Below are 21,225 nucleotides of genomic sequence, written 5' to 3'. Positions count from 1 at the left end.
ACTCCTTTACTTGTTTAAACTCGCCTTCTCAAGTTCCCTGGTCACACTGCAACTGCACCCTCCCCCCCCACAGCACTCCCTATCCTCTCATAGTACAGATCACCTTCTGATATACTATATAATAATGGGTTTACTTGTTATGTTTCTTGTTTTCCCCTGACTCCCCATGACAGATTGTAAACACCATCGTGTCAGGGATTTTTTTTTTTTCAAGGGATTTTTGACTGAGTTGTCCACTAATGTGTCTCAAGAGCCTAGAACAGTGCCTGGCACATAAAAGGCATATGTAGGAACACGTGAGCAAAGGGGTGCATGAATGGGTGAATAAATGAATGAATAGCGACTCTAAGCCTCATACAACAGGGGTCACAACCTCAAATCCCTTGCTAGCCTGCCCATAACAAACAGACGAAGGAGTAAGTGCCCAGTTGTGATCTTTCAATTCGAGCCAGCTAAACAAAACCCACCCAATGGCCTGCAGGCCCTCAGTGTGCCTTCCTAGGCACTGAACAGAACATTCCCATTTTGTTGTGGGAGAAACTCTGGCCAGGTGGTTTAAGGGCCTGCGGCGGATGACAGAGCTGGTACTGAACCGTCGTTGATCTCCCCAGTCTTTTCCCCGTCCCCGCGACTCAGATACTATTTCTGAGAGTCTCGCTCTCTTCCCGTAGTCAGAGGTCAGAGCCTGGTGCCCCCAGGAGCTGAGTCTGGTGTCCCAGTGCGTGCTGCATCGGGAATGGGCGCCCGGGTCCCGTGAGTCGCCGGGAGCGGGACTCCCGCCGTCCCCCGAGCCCGCGCCGCGCTCCCGCCCCTGCCCATCCCCGGCCGCGCTGTCAGTCTCCATTAGCGCTAACAGGCTCCAGACAGAGCGGGCCCGGCGCTGGGTTAATGCAATCGGCGCGTTACCTGGGGCGCAGGCTACATTACCAGCCCGGCCCCCGCCCGGCTCGGTCAGAACCAGCCAGCCTGCGCCCCGCCGGCCGCCCCGCACTTTCAGCGCTCCTCAGGCCGCGCCCGAGCGCCACGCGGCGGAGACCAGCCCCAGCCCGCGCCCCACAGCCTGGCGAGGCGAGGCGAGGCGAGGCGAGGCGAGGCGGGTCCGGAGCAGGCAAGGCAGGGCGCACGGCAGCCGGGATCCCGTCGCCGCCGAACACGTGAGTGCGCCCTGCGCGCGGAACCGAGCTAGGTGTGCCGGGGAGGCCCAGGTTGGGATGCGCAGAGGTAGGGTGCCAGCGAGTTTGAAGTGCAGAGGTAATAAGTGTCCGGGGAGACCCCTGGGGCTCTCGGACGTGGCTCAGACCCGAGCCGAGGGTAGGGGGTAGCCAGCTGCACCCGGCCGGGTCACCGCCCTGGGAAACCTCTGCCTGGACGTGTCCAAACTCCGCCGTTTGGGGACAAGAGAGAGCGGGTGAATGAGGGAAGAGCTGCGGGGTGTCTAGCAGGATCCCTAGGGCGGCAGGGGTGGTCTCCACCTCGAAGTGCCGTCCCAGTCGGGCGCCCCACTACCTCTGCTTCCAAATTTTTCCAACAGACGCGCGCCCTTTTCTAGGAACCTTGCGTCCGCTCAGCGCGCGCCGACCACAGTATCCCGGCGCTCCCGGGAAGCCTCGGGAGGCGCAGGCAGGGTGGAAGGGCCCAGTGACCGCATCTTTTCCTTTGATTCCAGCAGAGCCTCGGCGTACTCCCAGTATCGCCGACTCCCCTCTCGCCAGCCGCACCCATGCTTCTGGCGCGGATGAACCCACAGGTGCAGCCTGAGAACAGCGGGGCGGGCCCGGGGTCGGAGCAGCCCCAGCGGAAGCGCAAAGCTGCAGAACTCTTGGTGGTGAAAGAGCGCAACGGCGTCCAGTGCCTCCTGGCATCCCGCGACAGCGACGAGCAGCCCCGGGAGACCTGGGGCAAGAAAATCGACTTTCTGCTGTCGGTGGTCGGCTTCGCCGTAGACCTGGCCAACGTGTGGCGCTTCCCCTATCTCTGCTACAAGAACGGCGGAGGTGAGCCCACCGACGGGCTGGGGGTTTGTACTTGGGAGGCTACCTGAAGTCCACAGCGGTGGCCAGGAGAGGAGCTGGGATATACACGGGAGGAGAAGAGGAGGCAGAAGGGCAAGTCTGGGACGCAGGAAGGGACTGGATAGGGCTCACGGATAAAGGAGTCCCCTGTGGAACAGGGAAATCGAGGCATGACTTTGGACAGTGATAGGCGCATGCGTGGAAGGACCAGGTTGGGTGAGGAACTCTGACTTTTTGATGGTCCACAGGAAGGGAGGTGGAGAGCTCTTGACTGGGCGCCAAAAGTGCCCACGGTGACCCCAACTCCAGCGCTCCAGGTGTGATAAAGGACTTGGGTACCCTGAAGTCACTTGGGAGGCCCTGCTCCCTTGGGGACAGAAACCCTGGAACAGAGACGCATAAAGAGAAGCTAGTGGCAGAGAGAACTCCACTCTCGGGTTGGTGGTCCTTTGGCTGGAGGGACCAGAGCACACAGCCTAGGCAGGATTGCATCAGTGGGTACCAAGAACTGGCCTGGTCCTTGAGACAGGAGGCCTGGGTGATTGGGATGAAGCCTCTACCTCCTGGGGTCCTGGCCACGTTGCAGGGTGGAGTGAGAGGAAGGCCTGGAGGAGACCCCAGTCCAGCAACCAGGCTCTCTCCCCCTGCCCCTGCTGGGTGACCGATTACTGTCTGCCCTGGGATGAGAGCCTTGAAATCAACTATAGCCTACTCAGGGGGCAGAGTCCTGGTGGAAGCAGCCCAGGGGGCAGGATATTGGGGCCTAAAGCCCTAACTCCTTCCTGAGAGCTTTTGCCCAAACCACCCCAGACCTGCCCCCTTTGCTGGGATGAGCTCAGGAGTACCCTGTAGAGAGCCTGGGAAAATGACCCAGAGGAAGAAGTCGGCAAAGGGGTGGCCACCAGCAACCGAAACACTTTTCTATCCACTGGGCCATCTGCCTGGCAGGGGCTCTGGCTCAGGACTCCAGGAGGTCAGAGGGAGGTAGGGTGAGGGTTTGGAGCTGGAGGGAAAGCTCATGACCTTGTTCCATAGGGTCTGGGCCCCTGCTGATTGCTTCAGTGTGTACTCTGGACACTTGCTTTGGGTGAGGAATGGAAAACAGATGATCCAGAGGTGAAATTTTTCCTCGTTTGACTGCTGCAACTTCTCAAGAGTTTCTGGTCAGGTTTAAGCATTCTGGCCCTTTGGACTCAAGGAGGGAGGAAATGCAGGTTCTCTGTATTTTTAGCAGACAGGGAGATGAGGAATGAAAGACAGACTAAGAAAACCTAGGACACTCTGTCTAGCATGTCCTGCATGACTGTCCGAGGCTGCGTGTCCCTAGACAGCAGAAGGTTCTGTCATTAATCAGCAATACTGATTGGGTTCCTCTTGGCATGAGCTACAGTGCTAGGCTCTGCAGGGGTCACCTAGATGTATTAACCACCACTTCTGCCTGCCAGGAGCTCTAGTCATCTAAGGGCTTCATTGTCATGCACTACACATCATTTCCATTGTTATAAGTATCTGTTGAAACTAAAAGCACCCCAGATGGCCAATTGAACACATCAGCTAGATGGATATTCTGGGGCTTTCACTGACACTGTCCGCTCACTTGGCCACCGCCACCAACTGAGAGTGCCTGCTGTATGCAAGGTAGTCTGTACCAGGCGCCCAGGGCACCAAACACAGCACATTTGTCACATTTTCCAATTTTTAGGTGAAGTTGGCCAGAAGCTCCCTCTCCTAGGCTTGCTAGCCCTGCACATCACCCATCCTGAGTTGTTGAGTCATTTGTCTCTTTGTGAGTCTGTCTTCCAAACAGACGGGGGCACATTGAGAGCAGAGACTGTGGCTTTTTCATGCCTGTATTTCTAATGTCCAAGATAAGGGCTAGATCCTGGCAATGTGGTAGAAGGTGCCCGACAAACTTCTGTTGAATGAAAAAAATGAATGAAATGGTTCAAGCCCTCAGAGACCTAATGCCTACCCAGGAACAGCAGAACCCCCAACTCCACCGGCAGGAGCTAACAAAGTGAGGCAGCCTGTGCTGGTGGGAGGCGGGGTTGGCACCTAGAGATCAGAAGCCCTGGCTGTGGAGTCCTGGGTTCCAGCTTCTAGCTGTGTGACATTGGGCACCTCTCCAAGCCTCTGTTTCCTCATCTGTCAAATGGAAACAATGGTGTTCAACTCAGAGGGTTGTTGTGAGGACTCAATGTGATAATGCTGTGGAGGGCCTGGCATGAAGTACGGCCTTAGTAAAGATAGCCGCCACCTCTTATTCACATCCTTGCGATGATGCGTGAGATGGATGGGAGAGGTGTCATGTACTCTAAAGGCCTGAGGAGAGGCTGCTTAGGAAAGACTCAGAGGAAGTGAGCTGTGTGGTTGGAACTCAGCTCCTTGGGATGGATGGAGCGCGGACAAGCCTGGGGAAGGGAGCAGGTGTACTAGGTGTTCAAGAATGCAGGAGGGATCGTCTCTGAGATTAGGAGTGCAGACTGGCTGAAGGGCGAGCCGGGAGAGATAAGGGTGGAGAGGCAAGTTGGGGCCAGGCTATGGGGACCGTGGCTGGCAGGCTACGGGGTGGGGAAGTTATACGAGTGAATTTCCATTTCTGGCTAGGATGTCTACGGCTGGCACAATGGAGCGGTGCAGTCCCACATCTCAGGGTCTGAGGCAGCTCCTGTTCTTACTCTGCACCCCTCCAGGGGATGCTTGGCTGGCTCCTTCTGGGCTTTGTCTCTGCTGAGACCTCCTGGCTGATCCTTGTGGATCAATTCCCATCCAGCAATTATAAAGTCAGCCCTAGAGATGGGCAAGCAGGTTGGCAGGTGGATATCCTGTAATTCTAGAAGCAGCCCAAAGACCCAAGTTCAAATCCCATCTCTGTCACTCTCTCTGAGCTCAAGTTCCCTGCTACAGCTGGAGGTGAGCTTGGATGACCCCCAAGATCCGTCCCTCTCCAATGCCTGGCTCAGCACTGCACCCAAGCCAGGACTCACGCACCCTGTTATTTAACAGGCTGTGTTCTCTTCTGGTGCCAGTATTAACACGGTAACCTCCAAGTCCAGCTGTTCATGCTGGCCCAGACTGGAGGATGTTTTGAAATGATAAAGGTGCCAATATATTTTGGCTAATATATTTTCTTTTTTTGGCTAATATTTTTTGAATGAATTACTGAGAAAGATCAACCTGTCCGAACATCTTCCCATAAGCCAGCTGCTGGGATGCACGGGGGCAAGTGGCTTCCTTCCAGCCGGGAAAGCCACTCTTGGAAATTCCAAGGCTTTGTTCAGAACCTTCTCAAACAGGGAGGCGGTGTCAGTGGGGCTCTTTCCAAGGTCCTCCGCTCCTGTGGTCTTGGGCCAGGCCTGTGTTGGTCCCCAGGGAGGAGTGGACAGATCCATCGAGTCCCCGTGTCTGTCTCCTTGCCATGGAAGAGGCCACTCTGAATTATCCTTTGTAAATGAACGCTTCTGTTTGAGATGTGTCCGGCTGACATCTCTGAGCTGTCAGAGAGATGTCCTTTAAGTTCAGACAGACCTGAGTTTGAATCTGAGCCTGACACTTCCCAGAAGTGTGGCCTCGGACAAGGCACTCGTCCTTTTTGGACCTCAGTTTCCTTGTGCAGAAAAGGAAGGTGACTGCCTCTCCCCACAGGGTGATATGACATTAGATATAATATAAGCAAAGTACTTACAACAGTGTCTGACACGTAGTAGGGGCTCAATAAATGAAGTTGTTGCTGTTATTTTTATTGTTCAATGATTTTTAACTGCTAGACCCAGGCTAGATACAGGAATAGGGCAGGGTCCTGATTTTGGAGCAGATTTGATTCTAAGAGGAAGTTAGAAGGGATATAAGGCTGGAAAGTGGTCACACTTGGGCCTGGGGTTTCTAACAGCCTAACCTTATCCCACTTTTTTCCCTACCTGGAAAATGGGGATTAACATTCCTATATGGGGTCCCGTGAGATATGTAGTTCTGGGTCCCAAATGGGGTTCCCTTCCTTCCTCAAGTGAGCTCAGGGCCTGTGGTACCCACAGACCTTTGGGAATCCTCTTGGCCAAAATATCTGGGGTTCTTGAGGTCAAGCAAGAGGCGGTGACGGGTACAAAAGGCAGGAGTTTGCAAACTCATCGCCCTGGCATTGGGCCTGGCTGCAGGGGGCCATCTACACCCCGAGCTTGCCAAGCCTGAGGCTGATTTTTCAGCTCAGATGTACATGAGCCAGCCAGCTGGTATGGCCCTCCGGCTAACAAGTTTGCAGGAATGAGGCATTCTTCAGGGGCTGGAGCTGAGACTGTGATCTGGCATTACCAGCATGATTTGGCCCATTGCTCTGAGCTGGCCAAAAAGATCTAGAGGGACTGTTTTCAACAAGGTGGGATTTCATAGGGATAAATGTTACATCCTGCCCTGTGGTCCCAAACCCAACTGCCTAAGTAAGGATTAGGCCACAGCACAAGTGGAGAAAGGCCCCGGGGCTTTCATTAGCTGCATCCTCTGTGTGAGTCACTGCCGGGATCCATTTATTTAACAAAAAAACCCCACTTACTAAATGCCTGTCATATGCCAGGAATATAGAGATGAGCAAAAGGCAATCCCTGCCTTTAGGGAGTTCATAGTCTATTACAGATATTCTACAAGTTAACGTCATTTTCAATTCTGTTATTGGAGGTGCTATATCCCAATCAGGGAGGTGAGGTTCCACTCTGTTCTTTGTGAGTTATATTTCCTTCTCTAATTTAGTTCTGACCATTCCAAACACCCTGTAATTTGTTCCTCTTAAAGAGACCAGGATGGAAGAGATGGGAAACCAGAATCTTCGAGGAGCTTCATCAGTAAGAATCAAGTCAGATCCTGCAAAGTTGACACGGAGGGAGAATTGTCACAGGAGGAGGGGTAGCCTCAACTCCAATTTCCCTGAATTTCACCCCCACTGACCTCCTTAGAGGGGTGGGGTTTAATCTACCAGAGGAGCAAGCATGTTTCCTCATTGGAACTGTCCTTCTCTCAGAACTAGGGTCCAGAGATCAGCTGGAAGAACCCAAAGTGAAGATGAGGGAGCAACCCCTAGTGGGACCAGAAAAGGCGGTTCTCGTCACTTGGTAGATCATTCTGTAGAATCCCCTCTTGGAATAGCAGAGGCTTATGTAGAGGCATGTATAGATGCTGCTGGCTAGTCTCGGTAGAGTGCAGGGGATGGAGTGAAGAGGTGCAAGACTCCACTTGGGCTGAGGTCCCGGGAACTCTGAGGCCAGTGGGCAGAGCCCCACAGTGGTCGCTGAGGGTCCTAAGGAGAAGGTCAGTCTTGGGGCAGAGAAGACACAAGTTGACACCACATGGCTCAGCTACCCTACCTGTGGCAGAGAGTCTGTGTTGACAAACTTGAATGACCTGGGCGTGATTTGTTATAGGAACAGGCATGGTTCCTTACAAAAATGGCCACTGGCAAAGACTCAGAGGGGGACCCTACGCCTGGCACCCAAAGGGCACAAAGGATTGCTTTGGAGAAGTCTGATTTGTTTTGTTCTGGAGGACAGAATGAAGGCAGTAAGTGGAGGCTGCAGCGAGAGGGATTTAGGAGAAGGGAGGAAGCAGAGCTGGCCAGACAGAGAGGTTGGGCTGCCAGGGTCAGCAAAGCCTCAGCTGACCATGGTGTCCTCTGAAGCTGGGATGGCCCTTCAGACTGGTCCTGAGTTGGGGTGAGGGGGCCAGGACTGTATGCCCCAGGGTCCATCGGTCATTGGATGCCAGCTGCCCTGGGAAGGGAATGTGGCCTTGGGTGAGGCAGCTGGCTTCAGCCGAGGCAATTCCCAAAGGGCTGCAGCTGAGGGCTGAGCAGTCCCAGCTGCAGGGGAACAGGTCCTTCATTCTTGAAGGAGCATCTGGGCAGTACAGCCAGAGCCCTTTTTGCTCATGGGGCTGGCTGTGGCCTCAGGGAATCCTTGGATCTACTCCTCGTGGTCAGCAATCTTGTTTGGACACGAGGAGGAGTAGCCAGCCTCGCTTGGGATGGGGGCATGAGTTGCCCAAGCAACTTGCCTCAAAATCCTTCTGTGCTGGGAGCTTCTGTGCTGTGCTCTGCAGAGGACCCGGCCACCGTCAACCTCACGGGCAATCCCTAGCTTGTGGTTTCCAGTGTACAAAGGCGCATCTCAGCTGCTCTTACGTGTGATGGCAGGACATGCTTCCCATTTACAGAGCACCTCAGTGCCAGGGACTTCACCTCCGTTATCTCTAATGATCACAGCAAACCAGTGATGCAGGTATCATCCCCCCTTACAAAGGGGGAACCAAAGCTCAGAGAAGTCACATTGGCTCGAGGTCACAAAGCCATAAATAGCATGGTTGGGGGCCAGGATTGCCTCAGATCGAGGCAAGGGGGTAAGAGGAAAACTCCGTTTTTGTACACATTCTACAGTCTTTTGACACCAAATATGTGGGGTTTTTCTTAACACCAACCCATCCTCCAACTTTGGGGTGGGTGTCCTACCATTCAATTCTGACACCACCTGGAGTTAGTGCAGACCCCACAGGTTAGGGCTCAGTCTCACAAGAATTCTCTCACTTCACAGGCCAGTCACAAGGGTCAAGATGTCACGTGTGCTTCTGACCAACCGGCTATAATCAGGGGTTCCCATGACCCCCTCTGCAGGTTTGATAATTTGCTATAACAGCTCACAGAACTCTGATAAACATTTGCCAGTTTGTTATAAAGGCTATTATGAAGGGTACAGGTAAACAGCCAGGTGAAGAAGTACACAGGGGGTGAGGTATGGAAGGGTCCTGGGTGCAGGAGCGTCTGAGCCCGTGGAGATGGGGTGCACCACCCTCCCAGTATGTGCACGTGCTCACCAGTGCATCAGTCCGGAAGCTTTCCAAACCCCCTACGTTCGGGATATTTATGAAGCCTCCTCACAAGGGCATGATTGATATTCACTCAATCTCTAGCCCCTCTTCCTTCCCTGGAGGGTGGGCGTGGGGCTGAAAGTCCTAAGCCTCTAATCATGGCTTGATCTTTCTGGGGAATAGCCCCCATCTAGAAGCCCACCAAGAGTGGCTTCATTAGAACAAAAGACACTCCCATCACCCAGAAAATTCTCAGGGATTTAGGAGCTCTGCATAAGATGCTCCTGTCACCCCATCACTCAGGAAGTTACAAGGGTTTTAGGAGTTCTGTGTCAGGAGTCCAGAGCAGAGACAGGGGGTCTGCCCTGGGCCCTGGGCCCTGATCTGCCCTCCTCTCTGCCTCCCCCACGCCAGGGCTGAGAGGGCCTGCCCACTCAGAGCACTGATTCTAACCCCCATCAAACTCCAGGTACCTGGACTCCGGAATTCCCTGCCCAAACACTCCAACATCCACCCACCCCAGTCTACAAGGTCCTCTTACCTGGACCCTGCTTCCCCAGCCTGGACTGTGTTACAGGCCTGCACAGCCCCAGGCCCAAGGGGAAGCCAGAGGCCCCCTGTCTGCAGAGGCTGTGGACAGAGCTTAGACATGTGGGCACAAGAGTCCACACGTACGTGCAAAAGGCCTCACACACTGCTGGTTGGAGCTGAGGTGGGGATGAAGCAGGGTGCGGGCTCCCCCCAGGCCTCCACACTCCAGCGCAAAGCTCCAAGAACTGGGGATTCCAGATTTGAACTTTATAATAGAACCATGCTGAGTTGTCAAGGTAGGATGATAGAGCAGGTTTGGTTTAACAGCTGTGGCCTCAGTTGTCACCTTTAAATATGTGGATATCGCAGGGTAAGTCTCCACCGGTGCTCTTGTCCCCATTTCTACAAGTCGGGTGGGCCTGCTGCATGCAGCCCTGTCTCTATTGAAATCTCACCTTCTTTTGCACCCTGATGCCTATACCCTTGGGGTACCTGGGAAGCGGGGACAAATCTGGCTACCATAGGCATTGACTAACTTTTTCTTGGAATTCTGGTGAAAGCCACGGGCAGTGACAACCCATAGCTGAGCTACAGGCACCAGGCGAACAGTCCTGTGGGTTTTCACTTCTTAATACATCAGGATGTGGCCAGTTTGAGGAATCCTAACCTCCCCCAACTGGGAAGCTGGGCCAGTGAGGTCTCAAGGGACCCTCCTGTCCCTCCTGCAGCCCCTCCCTGATCACAGTCTCTCCACCATCACACCAGGCATGGCCCGCACCTCCTCTTGCTGAGCCACCTCCCACAGGTATCCCGTCCCCTCCCCTGGGGTCCTCCTCACCCACCAGGGGTCTGCTCCAGCACTTCCCATCTGAACTGAGTGACCACTGGCTTCCCTTTTCTGAGGACTTGACATTTGCACAGAGGAGTCCAGAGCCCCTCTCTGACCAGTAGCGTTCCTCTCTAATGGCGGCGCGGCATCAGGCAGTGTGTGCCAGACAGATGCTTTTCTTACTGAATTCATCCAAAGGCCACGGGTTGGAGTCCCTTTCGCAGTTGACAGTCTTTTCTTCCTGTGTTCGTGTGAGTGTGTTGACGTGCAGAATCCGTGTGTACCTTTGCATGAAGATGTACAGGTGTGCATCTGCGTACGTGTGTGGATGTTGGAGACCCCTAGGAGCTGAGACCCTCGGGAGGTCTGCCTCTGTCAGCCCAGCCAGAGCATTCCAGAGCCAGGATTCTGGGCCTGTAGCTCCTCAGGTTCTCAGCTCTCTGGCCCTGCACGAGGCTGGATGAAGCTGACACTGCCACGCATGGAGATGAGGCAGGGCCGTGGGAATGTGGCACTTATGGGCCTTGCAGAGCAGTACCTTCTAGGAAGTTTGCAACCAGCCTCGGTGTCCCAGGAGCTGCTGCAGGGCTGTTTCTAGGAGAAGCATCCTTAGCTGACCTCAGGCACCCCTGAAACCTCTTTCTGACTCTTCAGCTCTGTCCTGGCTTCCTCCAGATCTTTCTGCAAGGGGGCTTAGGCCATCTCCCTGGTCGATGTCCTCTTTTAGAATAAGACACTGGCCACTGGGCAGCTTTCTGGTTTTCATTCATACTCAGCCATTCCAACATTCTTGAACGTTCCCCATCTGTTACCACCTGAAGCTTTGGCTGCCCCACATCAAATGCACTTGGAAGAGTCTTGGGCTTGTGCAGACCCATAATCTTTCCTCCTCTCCTTCCACTGGAACTCCCAGCCAGCACAAAAGGGTTATTTACCTACAACTGGGCAATTTACCTACCTGTTGGCAGTGCCACCCAGAAGGTTAGAGTTGAGAAAACTGGCCAGTGTGAGATCCCTGGTGAATTGGCTGATGTTGCTTTTTCCTCAGGTTGTAGAAAAGAACATCTAGTTGACAGGGGCAAACCACAGTGCTGAGATCTGAGCCATGACTCCTGGCTTTTTCCTTCCCTGTTGTCCCTTGGACCACTGACTTCAGTCTTCAAGCCTGTTAAATACTCTAATACATCTATTTCCCTTACTCTCTGGCTCCAGGCCCCCAAGGGCAGTGACAGGTGGCCACAAGGCAGAGTGGGGCTCCAACAGATCCAGATGTGGAGCCAAGCAAGCATACTTACTAGTTTGGACAAGCATCTTGACCTTTCTAAGCCTCAGTTTCCTCATCTTTTACATGGGATTGGTGGTAATTCTCAGGGATGGTTTTAAAGGAATAATTATGCAAAAACTTAGTGTGTGGCTTGGCATATAACAGAGCTCAATAAATGGTACTTGTTACTTTCACCAGCTCCACCGTCACCACCACCACCCCGACCTCCATCAGCATCACCGGCATTGCTATCAGCAGCGTGAACAGACGTGGGTTCCAGTGCCAGACTAGCCCTCTCTGTGTGGGGAAAGAGAAGGGTGGAGATTGAGAGTAGAAATGAGGAGGGGAAGAGAGAGGTTGGCAAGTGACCGTTTCAAAGAAGTCCAGCCTGGAGCAGGGGCTGGAGGCTTGGACCAGCCCATGACCAGCAGACCAGCTGGCTCAGCTGGCCCCAGAGTCCCAGTTTCAGATCACCCTCCACCAAGCCTCTATGCAGACTCATGTCCTCCATCGAGGCTGGGATATTCTGGAATCAACAGAATATTTTGGGAATGGCTCTGGAGCTCTGGAGCCAGGCAGACCTAGGCCCAAATCTCAGATCTATCACTGACCAGTTGGGTGAATTTAGACAAGTCACCAAGCCTCAGTTTCCTCCTCTGAAAAATCGGTATAGCAGTTGCCACCTGAGATGGTTTCTGGGTAGGATAAATGGGATCACAGATGTCCAGTGCCCAGTGCCCTGCTTGATACATAGGAGGTACTCATGTTCCAGTGGTTTCTTCCCTACTGCCCACCCTGCTAGTCCGTCTCCTGCTTCAGAAGGACTGGGTCTCAGAGCACTGCGGCCAAAACTTCATGCTTTGTCCCTAAGAGCCCTGGGCTTCCTGAGGGGAAGCCCTGGGAGGAAAGTGGAGACTGACAGTCTGAGTAGCTGGGGGAGTTTTACCCTGGGTGCATGCGACTTTGCCACAGTTCTCTGCTAGCCTGGTGCCCCAGTTTCCACATCTGTAAAATGGCGGTAGTAATACTTTTAGGGTTGTTGTGAAGATGGAATGAGATATTGCATGGAACACAGTGCCGGGAACACAGTAGGGAATATTATATTCCTAATATTATCATCGTTACGCATTTCCTGGTTTCTGCACTTTCCTAGTGTGGGCGGGTCAGAGAGTGTTTGGTTTCCAAGGTTACGACATCTCAGCCAAAGGCCAATGGCGGGAGGAGTGTGGATCTGGCCTGGCCACCTCCGGTTGCACCAGGCCAAGGAGCAGCCTAGGCTGACGTGGCGAGTACCCCTGTGAGTCACCTCACGGCGTCAGAGCCCGTTAAGCTCACCCCAGGCTACCAGGCGTACTGAGAACTGTCTCTGGAACTCAGACGTGTCTAATTCTACCAGGAATTTTCCCAGGGACTTGCTGCTGCCCATTGCCAAGGGTTCCCTGTAGCTTCGGCAGTGTTCTGGGTGGGCATCTTCCCTGGTCAGAGACTTGAGCCTCTGACCTTTTTGATCCGGTGTTTGTTTACCTTCAGCCAGCAGTAACAGAGTGAGCTTGATGGTTGGAAGACATGAATGCGAATCCTGCTTCTGTCACTTAGCAACAGTGCAAACAAAACCAATTCGACTCCCTTCTCTGCCTTCAGTTTCCCCTGGGGGGAAATAATGACCCTCTCTGATTATTTCTGTGAGCTGATGTGAGACTAAGGACAATCCAGTGAGGTCATGTTTGGGAAAACCCGAGGTGACCTTAAACTGATATAGACATGAGCAAAATGAAAACTCAGTCATATGTAACTTTGGGCACTGTCTCTCCCTCTCTGGCCTCAATTGCCTTACCTATAAAAGGAAGGGTTTGGGGTGATTGGCATTCCCCAGAGTTGTGATTCATGAAAGAAAGGGTTCTATGTTGAAATTAATTTGGTAAAGACTGCACCTGATCTTCCTCATAGCCCGTCACAGCTTGTGCTTGTGTATCAAAGGCTAGGAGAATCCTGCAAGAAACAAGCCTATTTAGCTTTTTTTTTTAATTATTTTTTTTAATTTACTTTTGGCTGCTTTGGTTCTTTTGTTGCTGTGCATGGCATGGCTTTCTCTAGTTGCGGCAAGTGGGGGCTACTCTTCGTTGCGGTGCGCGGGCTTCTCATTGCGGTGGCTTCTCTTGTGGAGCACGGGTTCCAGGTGCACGGACTTCAGTAGTTGTGACTTTCAGGCTCTAGAGCACAGGCTCAGTAGCTGTGGCTCATGGGCTTAGTTGCTCCGCGGCATGTGGGATCTTCCCAGACCAGGGCTCAAACCCATGTCCCCTGCATTGGTCGGCAGATTCTTAACCACTGTGCCACCAGGGAAGCCCAAGCCTATTTAGCTTTGATGAACACAGATTTTACTAATTTGAGCACAGAACCTCATTATTATGATTATGACTACTGCTATAACTATTATTATGTTATGGCTATTTGTATTAATTGCTCTGATTTACCTACCACAAGACATCCCTTGAGAAGTGGCCGGGTGACATGAATGAGGACCCTCACAGCTCTGGCTGACATGGGTCCACACACTCTGAGGGGCAGGCCCAAGGCTGAGCAGGGATCTAGGGGCTCACACTCTGCTTCTGTGTCTTCCAGGTGCCTTTCTGATCCCGTACACCCTGTTCCTCATCATCGCTGGCATGCCCCTGTTCTACATGGAGCTGGCTCTGGGCCAGTACAACCGGGAAGGGGCAGCCACCGTGTGGAAGATCTGCCCGTTTTTCAAAGGTAAAGAAGGAATCTGGGGGAGTCAAAGGTTGTTCTAAAAGACTTCTGTGTGCCCCTGGAGAATCTGCTCCAAAGGTGGGATCTATGGTAGACCAACTCTCTCGAGGTTTACAGTTATTGGCAAGGTCAAGCACGTCCACCATTCAAAGTTACATGGAACGCATTGGGGGTGTCAGGAACAGCTTTAGCCTAGAAAGCCTGGAAATCTGGGTTCCAGTCCAGGCTGTACAGCTGAGTAACCAGAGGGAATCTGTTTTCCTGATTGGGAAAAACTCATAGAAGTGTCAGAAGTACCCAGAACACATACCACTACTCTCCCCTCTTGCTCCCATGGCAGACATGATAAATGGATCACGTGCCTTTCCACCGTGGGCAAGGGGCTTCATTCCGCTGGGAGAGAATGTTATCATGCCTCAGTGTTATCCTGCCCAAGGGGTGGGGGGAGCTGGGATACTTATGCTCCAACACCTGACCCGGCTGCTCCCTGGGGCATTAAATGTCCTGGCACTTTCGCCTTGCCTGATGATAAGTGGACAGAAGGGGCTCCAGGGGCAAGAGAGAGCCCTCAGGCAAATGAATGGGGGGTGGGGCCCTAGGGGATTTAGGGCTCCGACAATCTGCTACAGAAAAAAAGAGAGGTGTGGGAGGTCGGGTAGTGCAATGGTTGGAGCCAGCTCCCCAGGAGAGGTGGTTCTGAGGAAGCCGCTGCCTGACCCCCTCTGCCCCCCACCCAGGAGTTGGCTACGCTGTGATCCTCATTGCACTCTACGTTGGCTTCTACTACAATGTCATCATTGCCTGGTCACTCTACTACCTCTTCTCCTCCTTCACCCTTAACCTGCCCTGGACTGACTGCGGCCATGCCTGGAACAGCCCCAACTGCACCGACCCCAAGCTCCTCAACAGCTCCGTGCTGGGCAACCATACCACGTACTCCAAGTACAAGTTCACGCCGGCAGCAGAGTTTTATGAGTAAGTCATCAACCCCTCGTCCTGTTCACACGGGCGCATCGAGACCTGTGCTGGGCAGGACCTGAGCCAAACGCTAAGGAAAACCACAGGAGGGGAGGGGGCCACGCCAGTCACTGTAGTGTGTACTCAGCAGCCACCACAGGCGTGATCCTGGCTAGAAGCCAAGGATACAGCTGTGGACAAAGCTTGAGGAGCTTGTGTTCTGGCGCAGAATGGGGGTGGGGAGACAACACACTAGCAAAAAGGTAAGGAAGCAAGAACGCTGTACAGCGTGAACATGCCCTTCAGGAAATCAAACACATTTTAGGGAGTATAAGTGCTCTTAAGGAACTAAAACCAGTGCTACACAGTGATTGTGTAGAGAAAAGGAACTTTAGTGCAGGTGGTCAGGGAGGGCTTCTAGGAGGAGGTGTCGTAAGAACTGATGAAGTCAGCCAGGGGAACACCTAAGGGCTCAGCTGGTAGATGATGGAGCTGCAGCTTGAACCCAAGTCAGTCTGATCCTGAAGCTGTCACCTGGTCCACCGTGTGCTGCTGTCTCTCTGGGGCTTCCATGGGTGAAAGTAGCCAGAGTTTGTGAGTGAGATTTAGGAAGCGGGAGGCAGGCCAGCTGTGTACAGCTCAGAGAAATTATTTGGACTATGTGTATGAGAGGCACTGACTGGTGTAGAAGACAGAACATCTTTTTAAAAAAGAAACATTTTATGTTGAAATCATTTTAGAGGTAGAAAAAAGTTGCAAATGTAGTACACAGAGTCCCTGTAGACCCTTCACCCAGTTTCCCCTAATGTTGACACCTTATACAACCATAGTGCAATGATTGAAATCAGAAAATTAACATGGATTAACTAACCTGCTAAAGACTATTTTTGAATTTGTTAGTTTTCCCACTAATGTCATATCCTGGTCCAGGATCCAACCTAGAGTCCCATGTGGCATTTAATTGTCACATCTCCTTAGTCTCCTCCAATCTGTGAGAGTTCTTTAGTCTTTCCTTGAGTGTCATGCCCTTGATGCTTTTGAAGAGCACTGGTCAGTTTTTCTATAAAATAGCCCTCAGTGTGGGTTGGTCATTGTTTTCTCCTGATTAGACTGACTTTGACATTTTTGGCAAGAATAACTTGGAAATGACATTGTGTCCTTCTCGGTGCATCATATCAGGGGGTACAGGATGCCAGTCTCTTATTACTAGGCATGTTGACCTTGATCACTCAGCTAAAGTGCTATCTACCAGCTTCCTCCTGTGCAGAGGTAGCATTATTCTCTGTAATTAGTAAGTGTCTTCTGGGAAGTTACTTTGAGGTTATGCAAATATCTCATTTGTCATCAGACTTTTGCCCACAGTTCTTACCATCCTTCAATGAGTCTTGCAGACAAGGATTATTATTTATAGTGTTGATCTAAAGTGATTTCTAGTCCCATCATTCCCTCTAGATTAATTGAAGAGAAAAGTCCCTTTTCCCCTATTTATTCATTCGTTTGTTTACTCATTTATTCATTTCTATCAGTATGGCCTCATTGGTATTTATTTTATTCTGTGGTTTTAACCCATAGCCATCATTATTTATTTTGTTGCTCCCTAGAATCCTCTCAACCTCTACTCCGTCCTTTTAAGTCCTTGAGGTTGGTAATAGTCAACTTGTTTTCAGTCGCCTTATTTCAAATGTTTGCATGGTGGTCTCTTCAGAACGTAGCATCTATTGTCTTTATGCTTCAGGCGGGGGTGAGTCCCATTTTAGCAACCCCCTACACAACTGTTAGCAGCTAAGCAGAAAGTCCCTGGTACAAACTGTGGGGCAGGACAAGTAAATCCCACTCAAACCTCACTCTCAAGGTACACATGGTCTGAGTAGTGGTTGGAAAACTTTCCAGTAAAAAATTAGATAGGAAATATTTTGGGCCTTGTGGGCCACGTAGGTCTCTTGCATATTCTTTATTTGATTTTACCCTTTAAAAAGATAGAAACCATCCTTAGCTCACAGGCCATAACTCAATGGGCCACAGCTGGATTTGGGGACGGGGCGGGGAGGGGTGGGGCGTGGCTTGCTGACTGCTGGTCTGAAGCAGTCCTGCTCAGGAGAACTCCCCGTGATAGAAATGTCCTATGTCTGCCCAGCCCAGTGCAGTAGCTACATGCCACACGTGGTTAGTGAGCAGTTGAAATGTGGCTAGCGTGACTAAGTTGATTTTTTTTTTTTTTTTTTTTTTTGCGGTACATGGGCCTCTCACTGCTGCGGCCTCTCCTGTTGCGGAGCACAGGCTCCAGACGTGCAGGCTCAGCGGCCATGGCTCATGGGCCCAGCCGCTCCACGGCATGTGGGATCTTCCCGGACCGGGGCACAAACCCGCGTCCCCTGCATTGGCAGGCGGACTCTCAACCACTGTGCCACCAGGGAAGCCCTGACTTTTTAACTTCCTTAATTTTCATTCATTTATGTGTAAATAGCTCGTGGTTACCATATTGGGCAGTGCAGGTCTAGAGGATGGAGAACAACAAATTCACCAACACCAAAACCTTAGGGCCACTCTTCTTTGGTCCTATATATTCCCTAAGCCAAGGACCTTGGAACGAGTCCTGATTATCCAGAGAGTGGGGTTCCTGAGGACCATTTCCACTCCTGCCATCTCGGTGCAGCATGACCAAGGAGCCTTGGTGTGGTTAAAGGTGGCCTCTGGAAAGTCTGCTGCCTCCTGGGGCTCAGAGGAGTCAGGGTTCTCAGGACCCAGGAACTACCCTCAATGAGCCATGGCGGAGAATTTGCTAAGGGTCCTGGACCTGTGTGTCCAGCTACCCCCATCTGTGTTTTCTGCAGACTTCAGCAGGCATGTGCACAGTTATGTAGATTTGGGAATTTTGTGGGGAGAGGGTCCACAGTTGTCATGGAATTCAGAATCCTTCTACAGCCCCAGACGGATCTGAAGGACTGCTGTTACTTAAAGTAAACATCTAAGCAACACCATCATCCCTGTCTTTCTCCTCATCACATCAACAGCTAATCACTTACCGTGTGCCTCAAGCTTTCTGCTAACTTCTCTGTATGTGTTATTTCAGTGTAAGCCTCACACCAACCTGATGAGGTGTCTGTAACTCTTACCTTCATTGCATATGTGACGCGGCCTCATTTTGCAGATGAAAAAATCACTGTAAATCACTGGCCCATGGCCACATGGCTAGTCCTGTGCAGAGCCAAGATTTGGACCCAGACGGTTTGCAGCTACAGGACTCGAAGAGTGAGAGCCCCCTTACACTTTGCCCCCAGGAGCCTCACTCTCCTCACCCTGGCCCCTCCCTTGCCAAGCAGTGAAACTCCAGAGTCTGCAGGCTTAACTTCTGTGTTATATTGGATTCTAGCCATTATAAACAGCTATTATTATTCCAAAATACTGTCATAGTCACAACTAACATTTATCCAGCTTAGATTATATCCCAGCCATGCATTTGGAAGTGACATTTGAAGTGGGTTTGAATCCAGGAAGTCTGGCTCCAAAGTCCAGGCTCTAAGCCCAGCAATTCTAAACACTGGCTGCTCATTGGAACCACTTGGAGAGCTTTAAAACACACTGATGCCTGGATCCCACACCCAGAGATTCATTTCATTGGTCTGGGTGCAGCCGGTGGGGCGTGGAGATTAGTATTAACAGCTCCTCCAGTGATTCTAATATCCAGCCAAGGTTGAAAGCCCCTGTCTTAGCCACTGCATTCTCCCATCTCAAACAGAATAAGATCCTTAGTGGGCTCAGGCTAACATGCCTACAGTACCATGTCATGGAAAATCTAGGGCCTCCTTTATTCTTCTCCTTAGGGGTGTGGCCTCGGACAATCCCAGAACCCTCAGGGACCTTGCAGGCGGAGGTTTCAGGCCTTCCTAGTTTATAAGTGTGGTTTGGACTAGGAGATGGTAAAGGATAGTGGAGCTGAGGGTGCTGCATGATACATGTAATTGGTTCCATGCTTTCTCCTTTATCATCTCATGATAAAGGAAGAAAACATGATCTTTCTTTTTGCTCTTGGCAACCCTCGTCCTTATAAATTAAAATGGGAAATGATAGCCTTGTCTCTAGTCTAGTTATTATTTGATTCCTTCTCTGACGTCTTCATAGCCAGCAGATCTGCCCCAGCCGAAGGGAGAAGTGAGTTGGGTTTTGAAACCCAGGTTGCTTTAATTACAGCCTTAAACTTTCTCCCAGCTTGGCTGTGAGCAGAATAAGGTGGAAGAAGATGACATTCTCTTATGTGGGGCTGAAGGGGCTTGGGGGATGTTGTGGGGAGCAGAATCCAAGGCTTATTTCTACAGCTTTCTGCTCCACAGAGCTCCTATCCCCTACCCGCCTCCCCCTTCTTTCCCCTCCTCCATCCTTTTAAGTACATCCCCACCCCAAGCTTCACAGCTGCTGTGAGCCAGGCACCAAGCATCTTCTCATATCCAAGTCCCATTTAGTCCTCGCAGTTCATGGAGGTGGGAATTACTCCTATTTTCCAGATAAGAATGTAGTGGTACAGGTTTTAGGGAAGTGGCAGAGCTGGGATCCGAACCCGGGCCGTCTGAGTTAAGGCCCTCACCCCATCCACAGGCCTCTCCCCTGTCTTCTCTTCCATCCCATCAGAGTCTCCAGTGGGGTGTATTCGGGACAGGAGTGCAGGAGTGTCTGTGGGTAGATCAGAGCCCTTCTCATGCATCTCTTTCTCACCCTGAAGCTGCTTTTGTGTGCTTCTCAGTATCTAAGTCATGAGCTGCCTCTGGATTTGTTTTTGCTTTGTTTTGTTTTTTTTACATCTTTATTGGAGTATAATTGCTTTACAATGGTGTGTTAGTTTCTGCTTTATAACAAAGTGAATCAGTTATACATATACATATGTTCCCATATCTCTTCCCTCTTGCATCTCCCTCGCTCCCACCCTCCCTATCCCACCCCTCTAGGAGGTCACAAAGCACCAAGTTGATCTCCCTGTGCTATGCGGCTGCTTCCCACTAGCTATCTATTTTACGTTTGGTAGTGTATATATGTCCATGCCACTCTCTCACTTTGTTTTTAATGGCCCTTTCATCTAAATGCTTCTGCTTTAAAGGTTACCCCCTCTCAGTCTGGGGACCCATCAGGTAGGACTCCCAGGGCCAACCAACCCTGAAGAGATTAGTTGTTTTTTTTTGCTTTCCTCAGAGCTTGCTGGCCGATTCTCTTGCCATCTTGTACTTATTTAAGCTGATAGATTGAACATATCATTCAAGGGAACAAAACTTCTATACTCCCCAGGCTCTAGGCCTGAGGCCAAATAGCCCAAGGCTGAAGGAAACCCCGAGGCTCTGTAACTTAATCTGTAAAAGGGCACCCTTGGTGAACATGCTCAAGGAATAGAAAACTTCTACCCACTGCGTGTAGGGAAGAGAACTCTCCCTCCACCCCAACACTAACCCTTTGCACTTAAATGTCAAGTGAGATCTGAGCCCGTTTGGCCTGTAGACTTCGGAAAGTCTGGACCGTGTACTCCATGATGATTCATTTTCATTAAACTGCTGGAAAACTACAACAAACAACAAAGTTACTTGTACTAATCCCCAAGACTTCGGCCTGTTACGAGAGAGGAGGCTGGATTCACTTTTCTTGGAAATCAGCTCTGGAGTCTGGCTTTTTCACTGATGAAGTATCTAGACAATCACTGCGAGGCTGAAAGTGGACCTCACACACATGTGGGTCACCTGGGCCGGTTAGGAGGCGTTTTGGCCATCTGATTGGATTCTAGAGTCATTTTAGCACGTTTGAGGGCAAGCACAGTTGGTTCAGTGCCTTTTTTTTTTTTCATGATTTTAACAGTCAAATTGGCCAAATGGTTATTGATACCATTCAATACTTGGCCCGTATGGAAAGAAATGGGAAGAAGCAGGATTAAGAGTCAGATGGGCTCAGTACCTGATTCTGGTTCTCCATATTTTTAGATATGCCCGGCCTCTCTTCTCTTCCAATCTCCTCCCTTCCCTTTGCTCCCCTCCCCCCCCCCCCCCCCCCCCCCCCCCCCCCCCCCCCCC

The 21,225-nt window shown here is 51.5% G+C and overlaps 1 protein-coding gene across 2 annotated transcripts in view; it reads left to right on the top strand.

The window, feature by feature from the left end:
- Positions 1-1,126: 1,126 nt before the first annotated feature.
- The window catches only part of SLC6A2 (solute carrier family 6 member 2), a 41,164-nt gene continuing 21,065 nt past the window's right edge, over positions 1,127-21,225 (top strand). Inside the window, exons 1-4 of one of the 2 annotated variants that reach the window (XM_029205726.1) lie at positions 1,127-1,154; positions 1,670-1,994; positions 14,099-14,230; positions 14,965-15,202. In XM_029205726.1, the coding sequence (XP_029061559.1) occupies positions 1,721-1,994; positions 14,099-14,230; positions 14,965-15,202 (644 nt within the window). In that variant the 5' untranslated portion in view covers positions 1,127-1,154; positions 1,670-1,720. The remainder of the gene's footprint in view (positions 1,155-1,669; positions 1,995-14,098; positions 14,231-14,964; positions 15,203-21,225) is intronic. The other variant, XM_029205716.1, reaches the window with a different exon arrangement.

Source organism: Monodon monoceros, unplaced genomic scaffold, assembly GCF_005190385.1.
Source record: "Monodon monoceros isolate NGI ecotype Baffin Bay Population unplaced genomic scaffold, NGI_Narwhal_1 Super_Scaffold_10, whole genome shotgun sequence".
Taxonomy (NCBI): Eukaryota; Metazoa; Chordata; class Mammalia; order Artiodactyla; family Monodontidae; genus Monodon; species Monodon monoceros.
Note: the sequence above shows the minus strand (reverse complement) of the source record. Positions and strands in the feature narration are given on the sequence as shown.